This window comes from Pantherophis guttatus, chromosome 5 (assembly GCF_059756535.1).
Source record: "Pantherophis guttatus breed Tessera chromosome 5, ASM5975653v1, whole genome shotgun sequence".
Classification (NCBI taxonomy): Eukaryota; Metazoa; Chordata; class Lepidosauria; order Squamata; family Colubridae; genus Pantherophis; species Pantherophis guttatus.
Genome location: NC_142067.1, coordinates 25,454,170 through 25,481,192, shown reverse-complemented (window position 1 = coordinate 25,481,192; position 27,023 = coordinate 25,454,170). Strand labels below are relative to the sequence as shown.

Sequence of the window (27,023 nt, the reverse complement as noted above, 5' to 3'; positions counted from 1 at the left end):
AGGGCAGGGGTAGATAGGTGGAAATTCCAAAAATTTTCCTACTTTTTCTTGTGGGCATGGCTAGGTGGGGGGGGGGTTCATGTGACTGAGTGGGCATGGGCGTGAGTGACATCAAGTTGGCCATGCCCACTCAGTCACATGCCCCCCACCTAGCCACACCCACCGAACCGGTAGCGCAAATTTTTGAAACCCACCACTGATATAAGAGTACCAAATGCCAAAACAGAGCATCGTAATAGATCTAGTGTCATACTGTATATAATAATACAGAATTATTATGTGGTAATAAATGATAGATGATAGGGATTTGTATTGGCTTACCAGTAATCTAGATTCAAAGGTATCGCTTCCAAACCACTAATCTGAAGGTATGGTTCAAAGTTTGAGCTTTCATAAAACTGAAGTTCACGATCCCTATCACAAGTTAAAGTATGATCAGATGTTAACCTCACAGACTTTATAAACATACTTTTCCCACAAGTAAGACAAACAGTGATAAACAATAGCTGCAGACAAGGATTAGTTAGGGTTAATTTTAAAATGGATTGAAAATAAAACCAATTTTGTAATGTCATTAGATATTTGTGACAGCGTAATTGAACATACTGTATGGTTCTATTTATGTTCAGATGGATGGTATTCTGACATTTGTGTCATCTTATAATCATGCAAATGATGCAATTTATGTATTTGCATCAGAGGCCACGATATTAATAATATGTTATTAATCATTCATGTAATGATGTTAGGAAGCACATATTGTAATTTTGTTGGTGCTGTGGCTCTTTCCACATGCTCCTCATAGCAGTTCTGCTATGAGAAAAATGTAAATGGTTTTAGTGTAAGCGATGAGATGAGTTTTGTAAAATTATGGCTGTTGTGGATATTTGATTCCACCTTCTTCCAAAGTTCCAGAATTCAGCTTTAAAGGAGGATTAAATAGACACGAATCTAAGGCATTGTATGGTTTGTTTCATTTTGATTAAGTGTTATGTGTATCCACTTATTCTGGATTGTACGCTAGCTGATATTTCCTTACATGGAAATAGAAGACTTCTATAATTATAAAAGCTATTGTTTCATTTAGTTAAACTATTAATTGTAATTTAGTGTCCCCACACCACCACGCTTATTCTCTGCATTCAGGAGAAGTTGGAAAATGATGCATAATTGTTTGGCCTTCTGTTAACTCTAACAATATTGGATGGGTAGGTGGGTGGAGAGAGCAAAAATCCCTGCAGCCACAAGAATCCCTCACCTCCACCCCATTTGCAAAGAAAAGAAGGGAAAGATACCCTGTCCCATTCTAAGAGAAAGAGAAATTGACGAAACTCTTGTCAATTTTAGCTCTTCTCTTTTGTCTGGGTTATTGAGGGGAAACTGCAAAACCTAGATGGCAGCATTTCCTTTACAGCAGCAAGAGTTGCATCCATTTATGAAATGGACCACAGGTCACATCCACATAGTTGTTTTGCCTGCTGCGTCCTCGTTCCAAAGAGGCAAGAAATCATGCCATCTGTTGTGGCCTGCCAGCAGAGCTGGCAGCAGATTCGGGCAGTGAGGAGGTTGGGGAGGAACATGGGCCAGTCCTGGAGTCTGGGGAAGGCTCTGATGAGGGCTCTGCATTGGAGGCAGAGAAGGGGCCAGGGCCGTATGCCAGTTATCAGCTGCCTTTGAAGTCAGACATCTGTGAGGCAGACAAACAGCTGGAGTCTGTTCCCAGTGTGTGCATGCAAGACAAAGGGAACAGCTAAAGAACAAGGGTCAACTTGGGAGTAAGGCCACAGGTGGACGATGAATGGCCCCTCCCAGAGGGAATAAAGCCGAGGGATTGAGTCGAGGTGGCGCAGTGGTTAGAGTGCAGTACTGCAGCTACTTCAGCTGACTGCTAGTTCAGCAGATCAGCAGATCAAATCTCACCGGCTCAAGGTTGACTCAGCCTTCCATCCTTCCAAGGTGGGTAAAATGAGGACCCAGATTGTTGGGGGCAATATGCTATTTAGTATATTGTCTTTGGTGTAAGCCGCCCAGAGTCCTCGGAGAGTGGGCGGCATAGAAATATGACTAATAAATAAATAAATAAATAAATAAAAAATAAATAAATAAATAAAAAATAAATAAATAAATAAATAAATAAATAAATAAATAAATAAATAAATAAATAAATAAATAAATAAGCAAAAGGAGAGGGGAGTTTGCAGGAGACAATTAGTTCACTTAATTGGTTCGTGACTCCTTGCCAAGTTTTGAAGATATCGGTCTGGCAGCTCTCCAAGCCAGATAAGATCTGTGACTACAAATTCTCCTTGAAAGACTTTGCTGGATGTGAATGAGAAAAATTCACAGTAACTTAATAAAAAGGTTTTTTTTTGTCAGGACAAGGAATCTGCTTCATGCTCTTGGGAAGCCTAGATCAGAACACCATCCAAATTTATTTATTTATTAATTTATTAATTTAATTTGTATACCGCCCTTCTCCCGGAAGGGACTCAGGGCGGTGAACAGCCAAGATTAAAAAACATACAAATGCAAAAGTTAAGATAATTAAAAGAATTAAATCATTGGCTACCCAAATTTAAAACCCCAAATCCATAAAATTTAAAATCCCAATTAAAAACCATTTAGGCTAGGCCGGCTTGATGAAATAAAAACGTCTTCAGGGCTTTACGGAAGGTCCGGAGGTCTGGGATCAATCGTATTCCAGGAGGCAGCTCATTCCACAGGGCGGGTGCCCCCACAGAGAAGGCTCGCCCCCTGGGGGCCGCCAGCCGACATTGCCTGACCGACGGCACCCCGAGGAGGCCCTCTCTGTGAGAGCGTATTGGCCGGTGGGAGGTTATCGGTAGCAGCAGGCGGTCTCGCAAATACCCTGGCCCTAAGCCATGGAGCGCTTTAAAGATGAGAACCAACACCTTAAAGCGCACCCGGAAGACCACCGGGAGCCAATGCAGCTCGCGCAGGAGAGGTGTTACGTGGGAGCGCCACGTCGCTCCCATAATCACCCGCGCAGCCGCATTCTGCACCAGCTGGAGCCTCCGGGTGCTCCTCAGGGGGAGCCCCATGTAGAGAGCGTTACAGTAGTCCAGGCGTGACGTAACCAAGGCATGAGTGACTGTGCACAAGGAGTCCCGATCCAGAAAGGGGCGCAACTGGCGTATCAGGCGAACCTGATAAAAAGCCCCCCTGGCCACGGCCGTCATATGCTCTTCTAAAGACAGCCGTGTGTCCAGGAGGACGCCCAAGTTGCGAGCCCCCTCTGTGGGGGTCAGTGACTCGCCCCCAATAGCCAGCGATGGCACCAGCTGGCTATACCGGGACGCCGGCATCCACAGCCACTCGGTCTTGGAAGGGTTGAGCCGAAGCCTGTTCCTCCCCATCCAGACCCGCACGGCCTCCAGACACTGGGACATCACTTCGAGGGCATCATTGGGGTGGTCTGGGGTGGAAATGTACAGCTGAGTGTCATCAGCGTACAGATGGCATCGCACCCCAAAACCACGGATGATCTCACCCAGCGGCTTCACATAAATGTTGAACAGGAGCGGCGAGAGGACCGACCCTTGCGGCACCCCGCAAGCAAGGCGCCTCGAAGTCGACCTCTGCCCCCCTGCCAACACAGACTGCGACCGGTCAGAGAGATAGGAGGAGAACCACCGCAACACGGTGCCTCCCACCCCCAGTCCCTCCAGCCGGCGCAGCATGATACCATGGTCGATGGTATCAAAAGCCGCTGAGAGGTCTAACAGGACCAGAACAGAGGAACAACCCCTGTCCCGAGCCCTCCAGAGATCATCCACCAATGCGACCAATGCCGTCTCCGTGCTGTACCCAGGCCTGAAGCCGGACTGGCACGGATCTAGATAGACGGTTTCATCCAGGAACTGTGGGAGCTGGCGCGCAACCACACTCTCCACAACCTTCGCAACAAAGCGAAGGTTGGAGACCGGACGATAGTTTGCCAAAACGGCCGGGTCCAGAGAAGGCTTCTTGAGGAGGGGCCTCACCACCGCCTCTTTCAAGGCGGGAGGCAAGAAACCCTCTCTCAGAGAAGCATTTATGATCCTCTGGAGCCAGCCTCGTGTTACCTCCCGGGTGGCCAGTACCAGCCAGGAGGGGCACGGGTCCAATAAACATGTGGTTGCGTTTAACCTCCCCAGGATCCTGTCCACGTCCTCAGGAGTCACAGGGTCGAACTCATCCCAGGTAACATTCTCAAGACCAGCCTCAGTCACCCCGCCGGGATCTACCCAGTCAGAGTCCAAGCCTTCCCGAATCTGAGCGATTTTATCGTGCAGATACTGTGCAAAATCCTCAGCCTGCCCTTGCAAGGGGTCCTCCCGTGCTCCCTGATGTAGGAGGGAGCGGGTCACCCTAAACAAGGCGGCTGGGCGGTTATCTGCCGATGCAATAAGAGCGGAAAAGTGGTTACGCTTTGCCGCTTTTATCGCCACTAGATAGGTCTTAATATGAGACCTAACTAGTGTTCGGTCGGATTCGGAGCGACTCGCCCTCCAACCACTCTCTAGGCATCTTTTCCGGCGCTTCATCCCCCTCAGCTCCTCGGAAAACCAAGGAGCCGGGCAGGTTCGGCGTCGGGTCAGAGGCCGCAAAGGCACGACTCGGTCCAGAGCACCGGCGGCTGTCCTATCCCAGGCAGCCACCAGATCTTCAGCCGAGTCGTGTGCCAGAGTTTCAGGAACTGGCCCAAGCTCCCTCTGGAACCTATCAGGATCCATCAGGCGCCTGGGGCGGAACCACCTGGTCGGTTCCGCCTCCCTGCAGTGGGGTGCAGCGGTCGAAAGGTCCAGTCTCAGGAGAGAATGGTCCGACCATGACAGGGGTTCAATAACTATATCCCCTATATCCAGACCACTCCGCCACTGACCAGAGATAAAAACCAAGTCCAGAGTGTGTCCTCCCGCGTGAGTGGGGCCATGAATTAATTGTATCAGGTCCATGGCTGTCATGGAAGCCATAAACTCCCGAGCCATCCCAGACGCCCCACCGGTAGATGGCAGGTTGAAATCCCCCATGACCAAAAGTCTGGGGGTATCAACCGCCACCCCGGCAATAACGTTGAGAAGCTCGGGCAGGGCCGCTGTCACGTGGCAGGGAGCCAGGTACGCGATCAGCAGGCCCACCTGCATCCCATGGCCCCACTTCACCAGGAGAGACTCACATCCGGCTATCTGAGGTATGTTGTTGCCTTCACAAACAGGTTGCTGTACTGCATACCCAGAGTGGGTCTATGCTGTGTTGCTGTCTATATGGCTTTTATGTTCTATACTCAAAGAGTTGTGGTTGTTGGTTTCCGAAATTCCAGGCCCACCCAGCAACATCCACCTCAAGAGGAATCTCCTCCAGCTGGCATGAACAATATTCTGGTTACTCATGCACTGCTATTTTTTCCCCATTTTCCTTTCCTATTGCAGCATCCACCGACTGACGTTAACAACACAATGGTACAAGCTTTGCTCACAACCTGTATCCATCCTGAATTTTTTTACCATATCCTGTAGCCATTGCTATGTTCAACTAAATGTTTCACTCAATGTTCTGCAGTAAAAAGAAATGATCAATCACGTTAGTGGGTGTATATATGTGAGATACTTGCCCAGTTCCCAGAATTAGTTTATTGTAGGGTGTCATGACAGTAAAATCCATCAGCCACTTAGATTTTCTGTGAATTTTCTCCTACAAAGGGGACAAACAGTTAAAATTTAGCTGGCATTTCTGAATCATTAATTAGGCAACTCTTCTTTCAAAATCAGAATAAATTTAAAAAATCAGTTGGATACAGGAAAAAGCAGAGTGGACGTGGCTGTACAGAGAGAATAACAAAGGAAATAGTTTTAAGAAGAAATTCTTGCCGGTACACTAATATAGGAAAAGAGATTTCTTTGGATTGTCTAAAGAATGCTATTCGAGTGAAGTGGGAAACACACAGTTCTCCAAATATTGCTGAACTACAATTCCCAGCTGTCCAGTTACCACAGGCAATTTTGATGGACCTTGAGAATAGTTGTTCAGCACCATCTATAGGGTACATTTCTCTCCCTCATGTTAAGACTTAGGTCTGATCCATACTCCCTGCTTCTTTAAGTATACAGCATTTTTCTGGGTGTTTTGAAACACTGGCGTATTTTCTTTAACACACACATAATATAATCTTGATGAAAATAGAAAGAGTTCTTCCATTTTTCCTTAAAAACCAAAGAAATAAGAAGAGTGCCAAGATTGGTGTTTTTAATTTTTTTTTCTTGTAGTCCACAAAAAAAAAAAAAAAATATCCAAGGAAAAGAAAGGAATTAGTGGGAGGAGTAAGGAAGAAAACGATCCATTGGTGGGGGTAGAGGCAACTGGTATTCTGTTGGGATACGTGGCTATCACTGAGGCTAAAGTGAAGGAAGAGTCTAGAATCCATAAAGGTATTTCATAAACCAGCTTCATTTCTAGCCACGGGTATGAAGATATTTTCTTGAGATTCAAATGGGAAAAGGCTGTGGTGCAAAAAGTCATGTAAAAACCATTCCAAAGAGATGAGACAATAGTCCTCCTAATCCAGTGAGTATCAGATGTAATGCAATGCTATTTCCTTCAGCACCAGCAAACATCTGGAAGGTCATATTGGAAAAGGCTGTATGAAGGGCCAAGAGAGGTGAATTTGAACAATCGGGGATTCTACTTAAGCAGAAAGATCTTTCAAAATGCAACCTCATCGAGACAGAACACAATACAAATGGAAACAAATAGAACTACATTCCTAAATACTGCAAAATAAAAACATGTGACATACAAACACCATCTTGCTTCGTTTGAGCTTGAACTCTGGTGACCAGAAAGAAATTTGCCCATCTTCCTGTGCTGTTATTAATGTGCTGTCCACCAGGGAGCAAATGCGCAGCACAGGCTCTCCGTGTGGGATCTCTTGCATTGTAGCAGGAAGTGAAAAGGCGACCTCTTTCAAGCGCATAGATGAGCTGTCCAGTTCAGCATATTCTATCTGCAAGTATGTGCAGAAATCATGCTGCATCGAGAAAAAGAGACCGTTACTATCCTGGTGTCTATTCATGCAAGTGGCATGCATGGTTATTCAAAACTGAATCCTTCAGTATCCAATAGGCTTATTCCTAAGCGAACATAGAGCCAAATTTATTTATTCCATCCTACAAACATGCCAAGTAAAAGATATGTAACATTTGACAAGTAACTAACCTATGGAGTATGGTGCTATACATATTTTCAGAAGGAACAAAACCTTTGTACTAATTTCAGTACCTCCACAAATACTGTAGCGCCATTTATTTCCAACACTTTCGATCAAGCGTTTAAGCTACTTGTGTTTCAAATCTGAAACATCTGCCATTTTGTGATTATTTATTTAACACTTTTCTAATGCTGCCACAAAAATATTTCTGCTAATTCACATTTAAAAATTTTTTTTTTCTTATTTTGTTGTGGCCAAATGCTTGACTACACCTCATCTGATTTTCCATTAAGCAAAATATGTATGTACCCACTGAATGTTGCCAGTTGCCAAATAGTCTATTTTCATGAACAGTTTTTCCACTTCTTCATCAGTCTATAAAGAGAAAAAAATGTGCAAAAGATCTTTACATTAACAAAGCATTGAAATTTCACAAGACACATTTTGTTGGAGCTCAGTCCACAATTTGATGCAGCACCTAAAAACAGGGCAGGAAGGAAGGCATTTTCCATTCCCATCCCCCTTTTACTTATAACTTTTGCTAAAATAGAAAATAAAATAAAATGTTAAAATATCCCAAGTAATTTCAAACTACTTGCTTACTGCATTATGTGGTCCCACACATGTCTTTAATATGTGCTTGAAGCTTTCTACATCCACAGATTTATGTCCACTTGTTTCCAATCCCTGGAGGCAAATAAAGCAGCAAAACATTATTAAGCATTGGTATAGAGCAGTAGACATGGCAAAATATTAGCTTTTAGGTTTTCAAATTCTTCTGTCACTTCTTTCTTTCTTTCCGAATAATTCAAACATGAGAGCAATGTTAAATATTAAACTAAAGTACCATAATGTCAATATTATCTTCATCATAAATCAGATATTGTGAAGAAATGTACAGCTGAAGAAGGAGTGGGGCAATGTTGGCAGTAGCACTGCGACTTCCCATGGAGAAGGCAGCACATTCCAAACAAGGGTTCAAGACAAAAAAGTCTGTGTCAGAGGTGAAATCCAGCAGGTTCTGGAGAACCGGTAGTGGAAATTTTGAGTAGTTCGGAGAACTGGCAAATATCACCTCTGGCCGGTCCCAGAGTGGGGTGGAAATGGAGATTTTGCAATATCCTTCCCCTGCCATGCCCACCAAGCCATGCCCACAGAACTGGTAGTAAAAAAATTGGATTTCACCACTGGTCTGTGTAGTTCTGAATTAGATGGGGGAGGAAGGAAAAGATTAAGGGTAGCCACGCCCTAGAATCTCCCAGTGTATATCAATTAGGTTAGAAATTTATAGCTTTAGCCTGGCAAGATTCTGTCTATTAGATATAAGCAAATAAAGAACTGGATTCACTATGTCGTCTTTGGGCTGAGACTTGACAAATACAGCAGTCCCCAGGAATTCAAGAGGGATTCTGATCCACTTTCATTATAGAAAGATGACTCTGTTTCTCTACCAAAGTTACAAATTTTTGTTTCTATCTCTATTGATACTTTGACCTGCCTCAACAGCACACTCAATAAATCATGCCACCTGATGAGAACAGTCCTTGTGATCTGTATTGTTTCTGGTCCTGGGTAAAAAGACATCCACTCACCTGGACCTTCTTTCCACCTGGATTAATGGTTATATTATATTATTAACCATTAATCCATCACTGGAGTCTTCCTCTCTGCTTTGGCATTGGCTGTAAAGGGGGCAGCCTATTATCTGCCACAGGACTGGGGAAAATGTTCCACCTACTTACTGAAGGCCTCTACATATTTTAATAACAGAATAACAGATTGGAAGGGACCTTGAAGTCTTCTAGTCCAACCCCTGCTCAAGCAGAAGATCCTATACCATTTCAGACAAATGGTTGTCCAGAAAACCTCCAGTGTTGGAGCACTCAAAACTTCTAGAGGCAGGTTGTTCCACTGATTAATTGTTCTCACTGTCAGGAAATTTCTCCTTAATGTTAGGTTCTTTCTCTCCTTGATTAGTTTCCATTCACTGTTTCCTGCCCTGCCGTCAGGTGCTTTGGAAAATAGATTGAACCCCTCTTCTTTGTGGCAGCCTCTTAGATATTGGAACACTGCTATCATATCACCCCTAGTCCTTCTTTTCATTAAAGTAGACATACCCCAATCCCTGCAACTTTTCTTTGTATATTTTAGCCTCCATTCCCCCTAATCATTTTTGCTGCTCCCAAAGGTGCTTTTTCAAGAGGCAACTGGACTTTCTGGTTTTTCTTTTGAAGACATATTGCTTCTCATCCAAGAAGCTTTTTCAGCTCTGACTGGATGGTGGGGAATGGAAGGATTTATATTCCTTGCAGACAGCAGATCATTTCCATTATTTTAGCGAGTCGTTAAGTCCACCTGGAGGTTTATCTGTGTCATCAGGGTCACCTGAGTGGTGCAAATAGGGGTGGAGATGTCATATCCCTCCCCCTCTGTTGAGAGAGGGCTGTTCAATTTTGACATAGATGGCCTCTTTGATCCTCTTCAAAGAAAATCCAGAAAGTCCAGTTGCCTCTTGAAAAAGCATGTCAGATATAAATGCCTTATTCTCCAATGTGTAAATAGTGTACAGACAGGGTATCAGGGGTTAACTTATTCTTCACTTCTTAATGTATTCATAATTCACCACTCCCACATATAGCTCCACCCATTGTATATATAAGGAGCTACCTACACCATTTCCCTTGCTTCTATCTGTGAATATTCAGTGAATATAGAATGCCTAATGTAAATAAAAGAATATATAGTTAAATCTTTAACTCTTGTTGATCTTATTGAGTCTGATCCTGAAAATATTGCAACAAACTGGTAGCAGAGGATGGTTAATTGACTCAATAAAAAGCTTTAAAATGTCTAAGAAAGATAGGCCCAACACCAGGGCCTACAGCAAAGAAATGGAAACGGAACAAGAAATAATCAACGAATCCACGAATGCAATTTCGAGAGAATCCGAAGAATACACCACTGAAGACGAAGAAATAATTGATGACCAGGAGGAAATCGAAATAGAAAATAACGAACTCAGGTCAGAGATATTAAAACTATTAAAAAGCCAGAAGAATGATGAAAGCCTCATCGCGAACCTCCAAGATATGCTAAAGAACAGCGGAGCAGCGAGAGAGAAAAACATCACCAATGAAAAACCCAAAGATCCAAAAATAGTGAGTAATATGACTGCGGAGAAAATCATTACAAAGAAGAAAAACGATGATCCCGCGCAAAAATTTGAATGGCGGCCATCTTGGTTTCAACCGGCCTCCAAGATGAACGAAGAAGAGCCAATCAGCAAGCTCAATTCAAAATTTCTGGCGCGAAAAATATTATCGGACAACGAAAACGAAAAGGAAGATTCAAACACCTCAGAAGAATCAGAACCAGAAAGCGAGGAAGATCCAACAAAACACCAAATAAAATCAGCGATGAAAACGCTCTTTGCTGCATTTGGGCCAAAACTGAAAATTACTAAAAAGACACCAAAAAAGCGAACGAGCAAGCCAATGCCTCAAGACCTGCCCGCTCCCATCCTGACTACTAGAGCGCTGACGCCGGAACCCAGAGAGCCCTGCCGATACCGCCCTACGCCGCAGACCGAAGCAAGCACCAACGCTTTCAATAGAAGAGGAAGAACAGCCACCGTCGCCAGAACCCCCAAAGTCGAACCAGAGACCGACTCATCTGAAGAAGAGCAGAGCGAGCAAGCCGCAATGAGGAGAACCTTCCACGACGACGCCGAAGAAGAAATGGGCAACGCGCATGCGCGAAACTACGCTGACGATCCGGGAAGACATGAACAGGAGAGAAGATCATGCAGACTCGTAGCGAGCATCCCCATGCCGTTTTGCAATTTTCTGCATTTACGAGACCACGGACTACCTCAGGTTGTAAGTAATGGACCCAATAATGTCGGAAATTTACCCAGTGACTTCCCAAAACTAAGGGTTGATGGCATTAATTTACAAGAATGGTATCAACAGCTCCAGGTTGTCTTTATGAAGGAAAACTTACTGTTTTTTATCACTAGTCCCCCAAAAAGACCTTGGACACTAAAAATAGATTGTTTACACCATAGAGCTTTTTTCTTAATAATATCTAGTGTGTCTCCTGCAATGTATCACAGCATTAAGCCAAATTTGACTGTTTCAGAAATTATTCAATGCATGTTTAATTTGTTTCACAGTGACAGTGTAGCCACCACCACAAGGATATCTAAAGACTTCTTTTCATCTAGGATAAAACCAGGGGTTTCCATAAGTGAACATTTAATATCTTTGAACAAAATAAGAGCTGAACTGCATTTGAGGGGGGAGGTGATTTCAGACCAAACAATGAAAAGTGTCATTATCAACTCACTTGACCCATCATGGGACAATTTTATGTCACATTTAGACACAATCAATCTAGGGTATTTATCCATAGAAAGTCTATCTAACAAATTGATAACAGAAGATAATTCTAGAAGGAATCGTTCTAACAATCACACAGAACATAAACCATATAGGAAAGTAGCTTTCCAAGAAAAATATAGTGGAACATTTAAATGTCATAATTGTGGATCCAGGGAACACAATAGAAGAGATTGCCCAAAATTCTTAAAAGAAAGATATAGATCAGAATACAGAAACAAATACGATTATAGACAGCCTTCCATAGAAAGGCATAGATATAGGAGCCCACCAAATCACAGAGAGAATAGAGGGGGCAGAGACAATTCAAAGGATAGAAAGTCTGGTTCACTGAATGGATTAAATAAACAAGACAACACTAACACACAACAAAGTGAGAACAATAATTGGCTTATTGATTCTGGAGCAACTAATCACACCACTAATAACAAAAGTATATTGTCTTCATTTGCAGAAGATAAATTTGTAATTAAGGTAGCTAACCAAGAAAAGGTTCAAGTATTAGGTAGAGGAAATGTAACCTTGCCTGGTTTAGGAAAAATAGAGGGGGTATTACTAATACCTGAAATACCTCATAACATATTAAGTGCCATAAAACTAAGCAGAGATTCTGACATTAACATTGTCTTTTCAAAAGGAAAGGCAACTTTGGAAAAGAATAAAATAAATGTAGGCACTGTGGTGACTAAAGGAGGACTACCTTACCTAATAACAAAAGAAAAATGGTTACATAACATTGATTCAAATATGGAAGATTGTATTGAAATAGATGATGAGAATGTTAGCAACAGTGACAATGATGAATGTAAAATATCTCATGATCACACAGATGCACACAACGATAAGAAGCCAAAGATAGGTAAACCAATTCATGATGAGTGTGCTCACATATTGCATAGGAAGTTAGGACATGCCAGTTTTCCTGTAGTGCAAAAAATGACTGAACACGCAGAAGGTGTTAAAATAAAGAATTGTGAAAATTATCTGGAATGCTCAGTATGTAAATCTACAAAACTAAAAACTAGTCCCAGGCCAAGAAAATCTACCAGATCAACTAACAAAATTTTTGATTTAGTACACATGGACTTAGTTGGTCCATTAACTCCATCAATCACTTATAGGAAACGTTACTTCCTGACAATAGTGGACGATTATAGCCGCTATGGATTTGTTTACACATTAAAACACAAAGATGAAACATTTCAAAAATTTAAAGAATTTTACAAACGCATAGAAACACAACACAACATCAAAATAAAACAAATTATGACAGACAGAGGATGCGAATTCATGTCTAAAGAATTCTCACAATGGTTAAAAGACAAAGGAATGTTACATTACACATCTAGTCCATTTTCTCCGTTCCAAAACGGGATTGCAGAGAGAAAAAATTCCACATTACAAACCATGATTAGATGCACATTGGAAGATGCTGGCTTAAGCAAACAATTCTGGTCAGAAGCCCTACATTATTCAAATTACACACAAAATAGAACATGGTCCAGCATTATAAATAAGACACCATATGAAGTGATGTATAATAGAAAACCAAAATTAGCACACATGCATATATTTGGAGTCACAGCAGACGTACACATACCTAAACAATTAAGAAGAAAGGGAGAAAATGTGTCCAGGAGACTCAGATTTATGGGATATGAGACTGGCACTAAAGGATACAGATTCATTGATAGTAACAACAAATTTATAGTCTCCAGAACAGCTGTGTTCCATGAACAAGCTAACTGGTCTAAATTACATCTTAATGAGATATTCCCAAATAAACATGAAGATACAAAATCTCATGAGAAAGGGACTATAGAAAAACAAAATATCAACAAATATAAAAACAAAACCAAAACTTGGACAAATAGCCAACTCAAAATAAAGACAGATACACTAACAAAAAAGGAAGCAAGATATTTGCATGATAACGATAGTAAACCCGAGAAAATCATTAGAAACACCAGAAATCAAATGCCAAATAAATACAAGGATTATGTAATGCACATGAATGGTGAACCAACAACACCCAATACATACGAGGAAGTGTTAAAACTTCCTCACGAAGAAAAAGAAAAATGGGAATTAGCAATGAAGAAAGAGATGGAAAGTTTACAAGGACTAAATGTATTTACACCTGCATCTGCACCTAAAGATAAGACAATTATTGGTACCAGATGGATATATAAAATTAAGAATTTAGAGGGAGGAAATACTCTATACAAAGCTAGATTGGTTGCACAGGGTTATGCACAGAAATATCCAGAGGACTATACTGACACGTATTCCCCCACTGTAAGAACAGAGAGTGTCAAAACAGCTCTAGTGGTAGCTTCAGCACTCAATCTAGATGTATTCCAATATGACATACAGACTGCGTACCTACACGCAAAATTAGATAAAGAAATATACGTGAGAGCACCTCATAGTCCATACACAAACAGAAATGAGACTTGGTTGTTAAACAAGAGTTTATACGGGCTAAAACAATCTGGTAAACGGTGGTATGATTGTTTAGTAAAAGTACTTAAGACCATGGACTTCAACGCTACCACTGCTGATAATTGTTTCTTTGTCAAGAGGGGTGATGATTACATTGAATTTGTATTGATTTATGTGGATGACATTTTATACATAGGAAAACATAAAGAAAGAAGAGAAACTTTTGTAACTAAACTAAATGAACATTTCTCATTGAAATCTTTAGGCAAGGTAAACAAATACCTTGGTGTCCAAATTAATAAGACAAAAAGGGGATTCAAACTTACCCAGAGAGATAAGATCATAGATCTTTTAAATAAATGCAACTTAAACAATGCCAAACCTTGTGATACCCCTATGCAAACTGACTTTCTAAGGAATTCTGATGAATCCTCTCCCGAGTTCAAGGACAATACATTCTATAGATCAATCATAGGTTCACTCCTTTACATATCTAATTGGACTAGACCGGACATCGCTTTACCACTCAATTTATTATCTAGGCATGTCAGCAAACCAACAATGTACCACTGGGAAGCTGTTAAAAGAATTTTAAGATATTTAAAAAGTACACTAGACTTTTGTTTAATGTTAGAACCTAATGATATTAAAGAACCAAAGCTTACGTGTTATGCAGATGCAGATTGGGCTGGAGACACCTCATGCAGAAAAAGCACATCCGGTTATGTATTTCTCTTAAATGACTGTCCAGTTTACTGGTACACTGGTAAGCAAGAACTAGTGGCTACTTCAACAACAGAAGCGGAATATGTTTGTTTATCCAAGGCCGCAAATAATCTTGTATGGTTTAATGATTTAATTTCAGATGTCTGGAAAAAACCTGCTCTGCCTTTTGTTATGCATGAAGACAATAAAGCAGCCATTGAAATATCTAGATCTGATGCCATTGGACAAAGATCCAGACATATAGATATAAAATTTAAACATGTGAGACAATTATCTCAGGATGGATTTATTAAAGCAGTGCATTGCGACACTTCAGAACAATTAGCTGATATATTAACGAAGCCTTTACCTTCTAAACAGCATAAATACTTAACCTCTAAGTTGTATGTTTTGTATTGTCCTGAATCTGAATGTAACTGGTGTTGTATAACGAATCGGCATTTAGAGGGGGATTTGTCAGATATAAATGCCTTATTCTCCAATGTGTAAATAGTGTACAGACAGGGTATCAGGGGTTAACTTATTCTTCACTTCTTAATGTATTCATAATTCACCACTCCCACATATAGCTCCACCCATTGTATATATAAGGAGCTACCTACACCATTTCCCTTGCTTCTATCTGTGAATATTCAGTGAATATAGAATGCCTAATGTAAATAAAAGAATATATAGTTAAATCTTTAACTCTTGTTGATCTTATTGAGTCTGATCCTGAAAATATTGCAACAAAGCATCTTTGGGAGAACCATGACCTAGATCAGTGGTTGCCAACTGGTGGCAGCTCCCTGCAGGCCGGTGCATCCGGGTGGAGGAGCTGCTTCGGGATAATCAAAGGGCCAGTCCTGTGACTAGTAGCTCTGGAATATCAGACCGATTTTCCCACCAACGTCAGCAAGCCACTGTCAGTCTGCCCATTTTCGTTTTCCTTCACTCAGATTGACCAAACTTCTTGAGAGAAGGAACACAAAAGAGATTTACAGGCTGTGTACCTGGACCAGGCACTTTCTCTTGGGCCTCCCACCCGGAGGCATCACAGAAGCAGACAGGTAGGCCCAAAAGGCGGCTGAGCCTCCCCTCCCAGTGGTCTAAGGGATTTAAAATTATGAATTTGGTGGTCCCTGAGGTCCAAAAGGTTGGAGACCCCTGATCTAGATGACTGAAAATCTCCATAAACATATTTGCTGCTCATCTCTGCAATCATTTCTACAGTTTCAACATTAATTGGCATATTAACTCCTGAACATTTTTCATGAAGAGGAACTCATTTAGTCATGTTATACTGAGTCACTGTTATAAGACAGGCAGCAATAAATCTCAGCTGAGAGCAGTGGAAAAAGTTGGGAGGTGACTGGAGGAAAAGGTGTCCTAAATTTGTTTGAACATTTTCAGCCTATTTTGTTGTAAAGGAGGGGGGAAAGCCATTTTTCTCCTCTTTCATTTTATTTTCTCTGTGTTACCCAATTGGGCTTTCTTGAGTAGTTCAAGTCCCTTTGAGATTTCATCCATTACAGATCAAAGAGTTATCGCAAATGCACTCTGTGATATTTGAGCAAGACTGAAAGCAAAATTTATTAAATTAGTCATGGCTTAGACTCCTCAGTTTGCGCAGTTCAATTTTGAGTAATATTTCATATTTATTTATTAAAGTTATATGCCATCCAAAGTGAATACAGGTAGTCCCCAACTTACAACAGTTCATTTAGTGACTATTCAAAATTACAATGGCACTGAAAAAAATGTCTTATGACCGTTTTTCACACTTATGACCTTTGCAGCATTCCCATGATCACATGATTAAAAATTCTGATCCTTGGCAACTTACAAATTTAGAAACACTTCAATCCCAATTAATCTAAGTAATGTATGCACCATCTGTAGCAAATATTAAAACAATAAAATAGCAATTATTAATAATCATTCATCGTACTATGCCAAGATAGGCAATCACATATTGCAAGGATTATATTTCTTGCTTGACATCTCGACACTGACCTTTTCAAGAATGAATACTTTCTTTCATGATCACCTTACATTAAAATCAAACCAATCCCAAAGCATAAATATTTTATATTAGACAAAAAATTTTAATCAAATGATGCCTTTAATCTATGTTTTCCAATGGGATAACATCTACAAACCTTCTCAACTTAGATCCTCCCAGATATGTTGCAACTGCAACACCAAAAATTCCACGCAAAGATCATTCTATACTTTGACACCAATCATTTAATAGGATGACTGTACCTGAAAGGCTGTGTATAGTTTCTGCAGCTGATCAAGTGTAATCTGCTGTTCAATCTTGCCAAGACAAAGAGCAGGATGGATTAATGCAAGCATTGTATGGTACACAACTAAATTTCAGAGAGAAGTTTCTAGTTTGATGTTTTGAGTCAATATTTAATATCTGCCACAAATGCTTTTAGTCCCCTTACAGCATCAGGAAGAATATACACTCTTAGAAGGCAAGTAACAAAATAGAAATAATACATGAAAACAGTATATAAATGCAAAATCTTAATAAATAAACTCCCAAATGTTCAACTCTGCCCCTCTGAGCTAAGCTTTCAGATGTTTTAGAGAAACAAAAAGCACCATTAATGTTGAATATATCCAAAAAGAAGGTAGAATATGAGAAAATGTTTTAGCAGAGAGTGAATTAACTTTCCCTTCATTATAATAGTTTTATTTATGTGCCTTCGGCTGGATATATACAGATTAGCACTTACCAGAGCAACATAGGCAACAAAACATATTTCATACCCTTGAATGTTAGGTCCAGGTCTCTGTCCAACCCCCAAACTCATAATATTTTAAAGTAGAAAAATAGATATGGGTCCCCATATCTTTGCTTCGTATTTCAGTGGTTGGTTTTGAACAGACTGCAGTGCCAATTCTGTGGCATCTCCATGGAGACTGAGACGTGTGCTACAGTCCTAAATAATCTGATAAAAATGTATAGCATGACCTAAAATATGTGTCTCAGTTTTCACCTGACTTCTAAGCAACTTCTAAGCAGATGCTCTCTGTACAAAGGACATTTGAATAAGCTTTTAACTTCGTAGCCTTTTACTCTGGAAAATCCTTACTAAAGCCAGCAAAGAGAATGTGTTATACTTTGCCTTTCCAGTGGCTTCTGGAGGAATCGGCACGGTGATGAATACTTTCGCTCTCTGAGATGTTTTCCATGAGTCCAATGGAGTGACTCCTTTGCTGCCGTTTCAGCAATTCCCTCACCAGCCATTCTGGAGGTCTGGGAATATTCTTTTGATCTTCTGAAAAGCTGCCAATAGAAACTGGAGAGGCAGTTTGCAATCTGGGGCCTGCAAACGAAGTCTGTGCCCTTCCAAACAGAGAGTCTTTTGTCAATGTCGGCTCTGTTAGCTCATTCAGAATGCTGTCCAAGCACAAAAACAGAAGGTGACCATGAGGGAAATGGTATTATTGTTCATTCATTATTAACCAGTTTTGGGAACAATAGAAACAAAAGAAGTAAAATTCCAGACTGCAGTTAGAGTTAATTCTCTTTGACACAATGAGACAGGTTTTTTTTTTCATCCATAAATTACAATTATTCTACTAACAAATAAAGATGCCTGAACAGTGGTGGGATTCAAATAATTTAACGACCGGTTCTCTGCCCTAATGATTTCTTCCAACAACCAGTTTTCCAAACTGCTCAGAAAGTTAACAACCGGTTCTCTGGTGCGAACTGGTTGAATCCCACCACTGTGCCTGAGGTATTAAAAGGTGAAGTGACTGTCTCAAATTTGGACTAAAGCTGCAGATAACAAAGCAAGAAAGAAGGACAGAGGAAGAAGGAAGGAAGGAAGGTGCTTCATTATGGACACTTTCTATGTCAGCAACATCTAAGAGTTTCTGTCTATCTATTTATATGCTATACAGTTTTGGAAATCCCTTATCTGTATGGATTCTCAGTGGTTTACAAGAATACTCACAAAAATCAAATTAAATCCATAACCTAAAAACCAACACAGCATCCCAAAACCATTTGATTATGTACTAACAGCTCTACAAAAGAGCTTCAGTTTGGCTGACTACCTGAGTTTCAACAGGGGGAATGAGGTGAATATTCTGAAGATGGAATACTCCATAGATGGACAATACCACCACAGGTTCTTTTATGATCCATGTCCCTGATCTTGCAGATCACAGCATGATGATTAGGTCTGTGTACTCTTAACAACCTAACCTGAGATTGATTCAAGTGATCCAATTCTATCTTTTTTTTTTTTTTGATTTATATGCCGCCCTTCTCCGGAGACTCAGGGCAGCTGACAATGCGTTAAGCAATAGCCTTCATACTTTTGTATATTTATACAAAGTCAGCTTATTGCCCCCAGAAACTGGGTCCTCAATTTACCTACCTTAGAAAGGATGGAAGGCTGAGTCAACCTTGAGCCTGGGGAGATTCGAACTAGCGGTAATTGCAGACAGCTGAATGATAATAACAGGCTATTAGTCTGCTGCGCCACCAGGCTCATCTGACAAATATACCTGCAAAGCCATGAATATTTCCTTTTCCTGAAATGGCTCGCCCAATTTCTTCTGCTGTGTTCCCCAACCAATCCCAATTGAAGTACATCTGCCCACAAACTCTCCAACCACTTAAACCTACTTGATCGGGTTTGGACTTCATAACCTAAACTCTCTTTTTCAACTCTATCATTCTTTCATTCTAAGTTAAAATAACAAAGCAGTTATATGTTTCTTAGTTTTTATGATACTTCAAAGCTCTTGCTCTTTTTTGTTGCAGGATTAACCTGAAATCTCCCCCCAGAAACTTGTGCGTTTAGATCAGAGACAAGGGATTTATCCATTCTGTAATGGCTTTTGCCTGACGCTGGAGTCTTCTGCTCATATGCTAAAAGATCTTCAGCTTGCAAGGGCACAAGACAGGGTATATGCAGGGTAGTGTGGTAAACAGAAATGTTTTTATGTCAAGGGTCATGCTTGATCTTTAAGTGGCGTTCTGACAGTTATGTTTCCAGACATGATTACAACCAGCAATGGAATGATGGTGATTTAAGTAAAATAAAATTGAATTAATCATATATTTCTTTTAATGAAAAGAAGGACCAGGGGTGTCATGATAATAGTTTTCCAATATGTCAAGGGTTGCCACAAAGAAGAGGGAGTAAAGTTATTCTCCAAAGCATCTGAGGGCAGGATGAGAGGCAATGGATGGAAACTAATCAAAGAGAGAAACAACTTAGAACTAAGGAGAAATTTCCTGACAGTTAGAACAATTAACTAGTGGAACAACTTACCTCCAGAAGTTATGAATTCTCCAACATTGGAAGTTTTTAAGAAGAGATTGGACAATGATTTCTCTGAAATGGTATAGGGCAGTGACAGGGGGGAGCGCGGAGGGGTTTGCGGGCGGGCGTGCCCACACCCATAATTCAATGCACCCCGCACATATGTGTGTGACCCCCCCGCTCCCCCAGCTTTTGGCAAGTGATGGAAAAGTGGGCCTGTTTTTCACCCTCCCCAGGCTCCAGAGGCTTTTTAGGAGCCTGGGGAGGGCAAAAACTGCCTTCCCGACCCCCCCGGAGGCCCTCTGGGGGTTGGAAATAGCCCATTTCTCGACATCCAGTGGGCCCGGAAGAGCAGAAAATAAGGTGGCTGGTGCATGCATGCGTGTTGGAGCTCAGCTAGGGCAACGCTTGTGTGCCCACAGATATGGCTCCGTGTGACACCTGTGGCACGCGTGCCATAGGTTCGCCATCACGGGTATAGGGTTTCCAGCCTGAGCAGGGTGTTGTGCCATCCAACTCTGTTCTTGTATTGTATTGTATTGTATTGTATTGTATTGTATTGTATTGTATTGTATTGTATTGTATTGTATTGTATTGTATTGTATTGTATTGTGTTCTGTTCTGTTCTGTTCTGTTCTGTTCTGTTCTGTTCTATTCTATTCTATTCTATTCTATTCTATTCGTATATGTTTAGAATTTAGAATAAGATACTATTTTATTATATAGAGCTAGTTAGGCTATAGTTTAATAATTAAGCTACATTTTAAATAAGTTAATAATAATAGTAATTTTCATGCAAACGAAATGGTGAGGAATCATAATGCCATGATCCACTTTTCTCCTGGTTTATATAAATTCCACATTATTCTTTATCATCCAGTATTATGCTACTTGTTTGCTTCTGCACTCTGTATTACTTTTTCTTTATAAAAATATATACTGCTCAAAAATATAAAGGGAACACAAGCAGAAGACATCCGAAATCTGAATGAATGAAATAGCCTTATTAAATACTTTGTTCGTTACATACAGTAGTTTTGTGTTCCCTTTAGTTGTCTGAGCAGTGTATAAACTACTGTATGTAAAGAACAAAGTATTTAATAAGGCTATTGCATTCATTCAGATCTCGGATGTCTTCTGCTTGTGTTCCCTTTATTTTTTTGAGCAGTGTATATTTACTGTACTGATCTCGATGCGTGTGCACCTTCTGTCCTAAACTTATGCTATTTATCTCAACCTTATCACTCTACTGAATAGAGGAGTAACTTTCCAAAAGAAAAGTTGAGTTGTTGAATTCCAGGAAGAGACATCCCTGAGCAGACATCTTCAGGAGCTAAAACAGATCACTCTACTACATTTATGTAAAAGTACTTAAGCCAAGAGAAGTCAGAATAGGATTGGCACTTGGTGTAGACATGACTGGGAAGGTTCTATATTCCAGCTGGCCCAAGAAGGGGTTCCCCTAAAATGTTTTTCAGTTTTAACTGCAGAAAGGATATTTAAGTATACATTCTCCTGTAATTTATATTACTTTAATAAACTATTGGTCTCTTTGCTTTATGAATATTTTTATTCTTTGAATCCTAAATAAATCTACTGGTATCCAATTGGCCCCTGGATGTCAGAACTCCTACTTCTTGGGAATTTAATACTTTCCCCCTTCTATTACAATTGAAAATTATAATTTGCCAGTAATTTGGGTTCTTAGGATTTCTCCAGAGTCTTTGGGGAGCTACAAATTGCATCCCAAATGTTGTGGCGAACCTACATCTCCAGAACATCCACCTCCACTAGACAACAATGGAGCACAATGGATGGAATATATGTTTCCTGGCTTCCAAGGAAGAAATGTGCATTTCTTAATGGCTAAACATATGACAACAAATAAAATGATGTATAGAGGAATGGGCTGAATTCTCTTTAGTTTTGACTATGGTTTCCTTAGATCAGGGGTGTCAAACTTGATTTCACTGAGGGCTGCATCAGGGTTGTGTTTGACCTCGGGGGGAGAGGCAGGCTGTTGTAGCTAGGGTGAGTGTGGCCAGCTTGATGTCACTTGTGTTGGGGGAACCCATGGTGGCCTGAGTGCTCTGCCAGCAAAAACAGGCTCCCAAGCTGTTTTCAGCTGCAACAGCCTCCTGCGACCCTCTGCCAGGAAAACGGAGCTCAGGAGGGCCACCACAACCCTCCTGAGCTCTCTTTTCACTGGAAGAGGCACCGTGGGCCGGTCCTTTGCTGTTTCCAGGGCAGCCCTGCGGGCCAGTTCTAAGCATCCCCCAGGCCGGATTCGGCCCCCGAGCCTTGAGTTTGACACCTTTGCCTTAGATCAGGGGTGTCAAACTTGCGTCGTCATGGCAGCATCATGTGACGTATCAGGACTTTCCCCCCTTTCACTAATCCAGGGGGGACCGGGCCAGCATGTGACGCATCTGGCCTACGGGCCACGAGTTTGACACCCTTGCCTTAGATGAACCTTTTTAAATACACAAGCCAGTTACCTGGCTGAAAGCCAAACTAAAAATAAACATACACCAGAGCTTTGTGGTGAGTGATAGTTTTAAACACTGTTCTCATGTTTTGTTTACTCTTCAATGTTGCTTGGTTACACTTAAGCTAATTGGAAAGCTCAAGACATGATCTTTGCTAAAATATCTCTGTGGTATTTCCTTACTGGAGATTAATTATTCAAATATCCTGGAAAATACAATAAACCAGACTATATAGAATTTTAAAAAGACAAAATCTCCTTTGAGTTGAATGCCATGAATAAATCTGTATATTTTTCTTATTAATACTATCAAAGGGTTTGTCATTTACTTTTTTTTTTTAAGGCCCATATAGTAAAAGTTCTCATTCACTGTGATTAACTAAAGCACATCTGGTCACGGCACTAGCAAGAATATGAAATCCTAAAGTGTGGTTCACATATATGTGATATAATCATTCTATATAATAACAGTAACAGAGTTGGAAGGTACCTTGGAAGTCATCTAGTCCAACCCCCTGCTCACACAGGGGATTCGAACCACCAAACTGCCAATCTTTCTGATCAACAAGTTCAGTGTCTTAGCCACTGAGCCACCTAGTCAGGGAATAGTTTTGTTTATTCTTGCAGATACTTAACTGGGATGGGCTGGAGAGGGGATGGTCTCATTTTATCCATATCAAAGCAACTTTGTCAGGCCTGGCTCAAAGCCATTCAATGATCTCCACTGGATATTTGGACTTAACATAGTTGAGCATGATATAGAGTTGAGCATGATATAAGCTACATATATTGTTTTCTATTGGTTCTTGAGCATCTCTGGCTGAGAATAGCTTATTGGACAAACCACGGGGTAGAATTCTGTGAAAAGAGGAATGTGTAATTTATTTATATACAAAAGAGCAGAGGAAACCTAATGTAACCTTGGGACTAAGCATATTGTATGGGCCCAACTCTTAAGATGTATACATCAAAATGGATTATTTAGCCAAATTCTACAAAATATTGTATTAGTAACATCACACTTCATATCACGGTGGTTTTTGAAGGAGAAATGCTTATCCTTTTTGAAAGGCAGAGGATAATTCAAATATCAGGGGATGTTCACTTAGCCCTCGTGTTAATTAAAAGAGTTTTAGAAAATTACTGAACTTCTCCATCAATGAAATGGTGAAGTTCACAGTTTTTTAAAGGTAACCATTAACTGTGCCCATTTTCTGAATAATTTTGTGAGACCCTGAGACTTTTCAAGAAAAGAATGAATGACTAAACAAAATTAGACAGCATAGTCTAGGTTTTTTTTTTTTAATTTGATTTATATGCCGCCCTTCTCCGGAGACTCAGGGCAGCTTACAATGTGTTAAGCAATAGCCTTCATACTTTTGTATATTTATACGAAGTCAGCTTATTGCCCCCACAAACTGGGTCTTCAATTTACCTACCTTAGAAAGGATGGAAGGCTGAGTCAACCTTGAGCCTGGTGAGATTCGAACTTACAGTAATTGCAGGCAGCTGGTGTTAATCATAATGCTATCAGTCTGCTGAGCCACCAGGCCGTATAGTGGCGGCACAGTGGCTAGAATGCAGTATTGCAGGCTAACTCACTACTCACTGTCAGGAGTTTGAACCAGTGGTGGGTTGCCCCTGGTTCGGACTGGTTCACAAGAACCGGTAGTAAAACCGTTGGGAACCTCCGCCCACCAACCCGGACATCGTCAGGAAGCTTCTGCGCATGTGTGCAGTCCCGTTGCGAACCGGTAGTAAAAGTAAGTAGAACCCACCCCTGGTTTGAACCTCACTGGCTCAAGGTTGACTCAGCCTTCCATCCTTCTGAGGTCAGTAAAATGTGGACCCAGATGGTTGGGGGCAATATGCTAACTCTGTAAACCACTTAGAAAGGGCTGTAAAGCACTATGAAGTGGTATATAAGTCTAAGTACTATTGCTATAGTAGTATGTTGCACGTATTGCAAGATGTCAATGGATAAGATCAGAGGTGAGTTTCAGCAGGTTCTGACCAGTTCTGGAGAACCGGTAGTGGAAATTTTGAGTAGTTCGGAGAACTGGTAGTAAAAATTCTGACTGGCCCCGCCCCCATCTATTCTCTGCCTTCTGAGTCCCAGCTGATTGGGAGGAAATGGGGATTTTGCAGTAAGCTTCCCCTGGAGTGGGGTGGGAATGGAGATTTTACAGTATCCCTCCCATGCCATGCCCACTAAACCACGCCCACTAAGCCATGCCACGCCTACCAAGCCACACTCACAGAACCGGTAGTAAAAAAAATTGAAACCCACCACTGGATAAGATTGTGTGACTGAATCACTGGCTTTTTTTCTTGTCCTAGAAAATTGTGATAGATCAATGGTGAGTGACAGCTCACCTCTTTAAAGGGTTCAGCTTATTCCTGAGTCAGAATGCCACTCCTGATTGAGATAAATACGCAAGAGAACAAGATTTTCCCTCCTTACAAAAAGTGCTTTTGCTGAGATGTGCACTCTTAGCAGGAATCCTGCAAAAGTTATGTTAAATGTTATTAAAAATATTCCCTCTGCTCTGTGAATTTAATCACCAGCATGCCAGAAATTTAACATGCTTTTTTTTTTGCAGGAACACAGTGGCTTTATTCTTAAGTTTCTCCTGTGAGAGTAAGCCTTAGGTTATGCCATCAGAAACTCCTCAGGGGACTGAAGGTGATTATAATGTACTGCATCTTCTAAAAAAAAAAAAAAAAAAGAGCTAGCAGACCATCCTAAGAAATGTTCACACTTTTCACTGAAGCTAAAACCACAGGTCAACTGTGCATACTGAACTCCTGATGAGATAGAATTGAGGAGGAATCATTGCTAAGTAAAAGAAGCCGTAGTGCCAAGCATAGACAATTATAATTCCTACACAAGGAGAAAAACAAACGCTAAACTCCAACAGCTTGGGTTCCTTGACAACCACAAAAGCTTTCCAAACATGACTGCCTTTGGCAGCTGCAACTAAATCTTGTTTCGTGTTGAAAGAAAAAAAAAATAAAGGCAGCAATGTGTTTCTGTTTAATGTATAGAGATGTAACATCTTCCTTTCTGTTATTGCCCCTTACCTGGTCAGCGTGGAGGTCTCTAACTTCCCAGAAGCAGAACTTGGTCGCACTTTTTTCCTCAGAGGCATTATGGAATCTGAATCGTTGTCTTCCTAATTCCAGTGGCTGAAATCTTGGATTTGTTTTTCGTTCATAAGGCAACAGCTTGTGCTTACTTTTATTCAGGAGCCTGGAACCTGCTGTTAGGTCTGTCTGCAATGCTCAGGTTACTGCAATCTTTGCACCTCCCTTAAGTCCCCAAACTTCAAAGGAGGAGAAGTCTGGGAATAGTCCTAGCTACTGGTGGAGTTGTCACATGTATTTCAGAACACACGTTTCTCAAAGTTATGACAAGTTTCAAGAAGAACTACAGCAAATAGTCAGGTACAATATATTCATACCATTTTTGGCATCTTTCCGCAGATCTCCTGTTGCATTCAGTCTGGATCAAATGGACCCAGATGTGCAACAGTTTATTGCATCATGCTGCACATCTCTGTGTTGGCTAAAGTTGGCAGGGGTTTAGACTTGGTCTGCACAAGCGGTCCAGAATGCAATAGTGAACCAATGGACATGTCTCGGTACCCTGATGTAATGATGCTTGTTCACAAACTGAAAAGATTACCAGTATGCTTCTGGGTGCAATTAAAAGTGCCGATGGTCATTTATAAACTCCTTCACAATCTGAGGACTGGATACTCGTGGGACCACCTCTCTCCAATTGTTTCTGCCTTTCTGATTAGATCTGACAGGTTTGCATTACTTAAACAGTGTCACCAAAAAAGTGAGTTGAAAAAAGGTGTGTCCACATGAGAGGTCAAAAACATTGTGCCCTTAGTGGCCACAAGGGTACAATCAAAGCTCAGTCCTTTTATAGGCATTGTGACCTATGTAAAAAGTGGCAGGACTTCAGTCAATATCTGTGGCTTCCATCGTGACTTTTTGGACATCTCTCCCTCCAATGAAGGGGGAAAATAATTTTTATGAAAAATACTTGTGAGAAAAAAGCTACAAATCAGACGGTCATTTATACAAAACACATGTACAAAAATCGTCTGGTGAGCTCAGAATCTTTTAACTGGAACACAAATATGAAAATAGCTCTAAATGATTCCAGAATGTCCTTTTCTCTTTTGGGTTACACAAGACATAAGAATGTGGCTTTGAAGCCTTCCCCAGTTTTCTGAAGTATTGTTTGCTGTATTTCTGATTAAACAATCAGAAGTGGAGAAGTTCCAAAATGATTCATAAAAGACTTCTAGACAGAATATTTCAGAGATGAAGAGAACAGACACAAATGGGCCGCCACTTTGGCAGGCCTAGGTTATAGTATACTAAGGTAAAGGTAAAGGTTCACCTCGCATATATGTGCTAGTCATTCCTGACTCTAGGGGGTGGTGCTCATCTCCATT

The 27,023-nt window shown here is 40.9% G+C and overlaps 1 protein-coding gene across 1 annotated transcript in view; it reads right to left on the bottom strand.

Annotated features, from left to right (window-relative positions):
• LOC117661834 (cilia- and flagella-associated protein 337-like) overlaps nt 1-25,837 on the bottom strand; it is a 55,229-nt gene extending 29,392 nt beyond the window's left edge. Inside the window, exons 1-8 of the mRNA XM_034411025.3 lie at nt 25,633-25,837; nt 17,896-18,175; nt 17,026-17,079; nt 7,811-7,894; nt 7,517-7,582; nt 6,797-7,027; nt 5,615-5,694; nt 322-414 (exon numbers count right to left, since the gene is read on the bottom strand). Coding sequence (XP_034266916.2) covers nt 322-414; nt 5,615-5,694; nt 6,797-7,027; nt 7,517-7,582; nt 7,811-7,894; nt 17,026-17,079; nt 17,896-18,175; nt 25,633-25,700 — 956 coding nt within the window. The 5' untranslated portion in view covers nt 25,701-25,837. The remainder of the gene's footprint in view (nt 1-321; nt 415-5,614; nt 5,695-6,796; nt 7,028-7,516; nt 7,583-7,810; nt 7,895-17,025; nt 17,080-17,895; nt 18,176-25,632) is intronic.
• Between the last annotated feature and the right edge of the window lie 1,186 nt (nt 25,838-27,023).